We start from the raw sequence: 1569 nt of genomic DNA, 5'->3' as shown, positions 1-1569 counted from the left end.
GGCTCCAGGACTCAGGGAGCAAGAAGAGATGTCAAGTGTTTTGGCAACAAGTCTCTCTGTTTCATCAAATTCTGCAAAATGCCACTGATAATAAAAGCTACAGCGACTGACTACCTTGAGAGGATAAACTCTGAATCCAAAAGGCTTTAAAGTGCATGGTGACAGGTCGGCCAGATGGTCTGGACACAGGCTGCAAAGTCCAGGCACAGAGGCCACAAAATCTAATCTCATCGTCTCACAGTCCTTTTGGTGTCAGGCACTTGCTCATGCAGGCTGGTGTGGTGTGGGCTGCTGTGGTGCAGGCTGGTGCAGTGCGGGCTGGTGTGGTGCAGGCTGGTGTGGTGCAGGCTGGTGTGGTGCAGGCTCGAGTGGTGCAGGTTGGTGTGGTGTGGTGCGGGCTGTTGTGGGCTGGTGTGGTGCAGGCTGGTGTGGTGTGGGCTGGTGTGGTGTGGGCTGGTGTGATGCAGGCTGGTGTGGTGTGGGCTGGTGGTGTGGGCTGGTGGATGCAGGCTGGTGTGGGCTGGTGTGGGCTGGTGTGGTGCAGGCTGGTGTGGTGGGGCTGGTGTGGGTGGGCTGGTGTGGTGCGGGCTGCTGTGGTGTAGGCTGGTGCGGGCTGCTGTGGTGCAGGCTGGTGTGGTGCAGCCTGGTGCGGGCTGGTGTGGTGCAGGCTGGTGTGGTGCAGGCTGGTGTGGTGCGGGCTGGTGTGGTGCGGGCTGGTGTGGTGCGGGCTGGTGTGGTGCAGGCTGGTGTGGTGCAGGCTGGTGTGGGGTGGGCTGGTGTGGTGTGGGCTGGTGTGATGCGGGCTGGTGTGGTGTGGGCTGGTGTGGTGTGGGGTGGTGTGGTGCTGTGGTGTGGTGGGGCTGGTGTGGGGTGGTGCTGGTGTGGTGCTGGTGTGGTGCGGGGTGGTGTGGTGTGGGGTGGTGTGGGTGGTGTGGTGTGGGCTGGTGTGGTGCAGGCTGGTGTGGTGCAGGCTGGTGTGGTGCGGGCTGGTGTGGTGCGGGCTGGTGTGGTGCGGGCTGGTGTGGTGCGGGCTGGTGTGGTGCAGGCTGCTGTGGTGCAGGCTGCTGTGGTGCAGCCTGATGTGGGCTGGTGTGGTGCGGGCTGGTGTGGGCTGGTGTGGTGCGGGCTGGTGGGCTGGTGTGGGCAGGCTGGTGTGGTGCGGGCTGGGTGGTGCGGGCTGGGTGGTGCAGCCTGGTGTGGGCTGGTGTGGTGCAGGCTGGTGCAGGCTGGTGTGGTGCAGGCTGGCGTGGTGCAGCCTGGTGCAGGTTGGTGTGGTGCGGGCTGGTGTGGTGCAGGCTGGTGTGGTGCAGCCTGGTGTGGTGCGGGCTGGTGTGGTGACTGTTGGGCATAGCTGAGTATAGAAAGTGGTCTAGAGTCCTGGAGGCTCGCTGAACCGCTTTAGTCACCAGATATGGAAGTCAGGGCTTTGACTAGGCAGCTGCTTTGGACTCTGTCATTACTTATTTTGCTGTGGGACACAATGACCACCCCATCACATAGCTATATGAAATCCTGCCAAGACAATCGGCTCTCTACAGGGAAAGGAACATATAAAACGAACAAAAAACA

The 1569-nt window shown here is 61.5% G+C and overlaps 1 protein-coding gene across 1 annotated transcript; it reads right to left on the bottom strand.

The window, feature by feature from the left end:
- Positions 1-227: 227 nt before the first annotated feature.
- LOC116895925 (vegetative cell wall protein gp1-like) lies at positions 228-1349 on the bottom strand. The gene has a single exon (XM_032896999.1). It carries the CDS (start codon positions 1347-1349, stop codon positions 228-230), a length of 1122 nt encoding a protein of 373 aa, XP_032752890.1.
- Positions 1350-1569: the final 220 nt, after the last annotated feature.

Source organism: Rattus rattus, chromosome 3 (assembly GCF_011064425.1).
Source record: "Rattus rattus isolate New Zealand chromosome 3, Rrattus_CSIRO_v1, whole genome shotgun sequence".
Taxonomy (NCBI): Eukaryota; Metazoa; Chordata; class Mammalia; order Rodentia; family Muridae; genus Rattus; species Rattus rattus.
The sequence above is the reverse complement of the archived record's forward strand: the minus strand, read 5'-3'. Positions and strand labels throughout refer to the sequence as shown.

Excerpts from the sequence above, each read along its gene's own strand:
- LOC116895925 (XM_032896999.1), bottom strand. The coding sequence starts at position 1,349 with ATGCCCAACAGTCACCACACCAGCCCGCACCACACCAGGCTGCACCAC.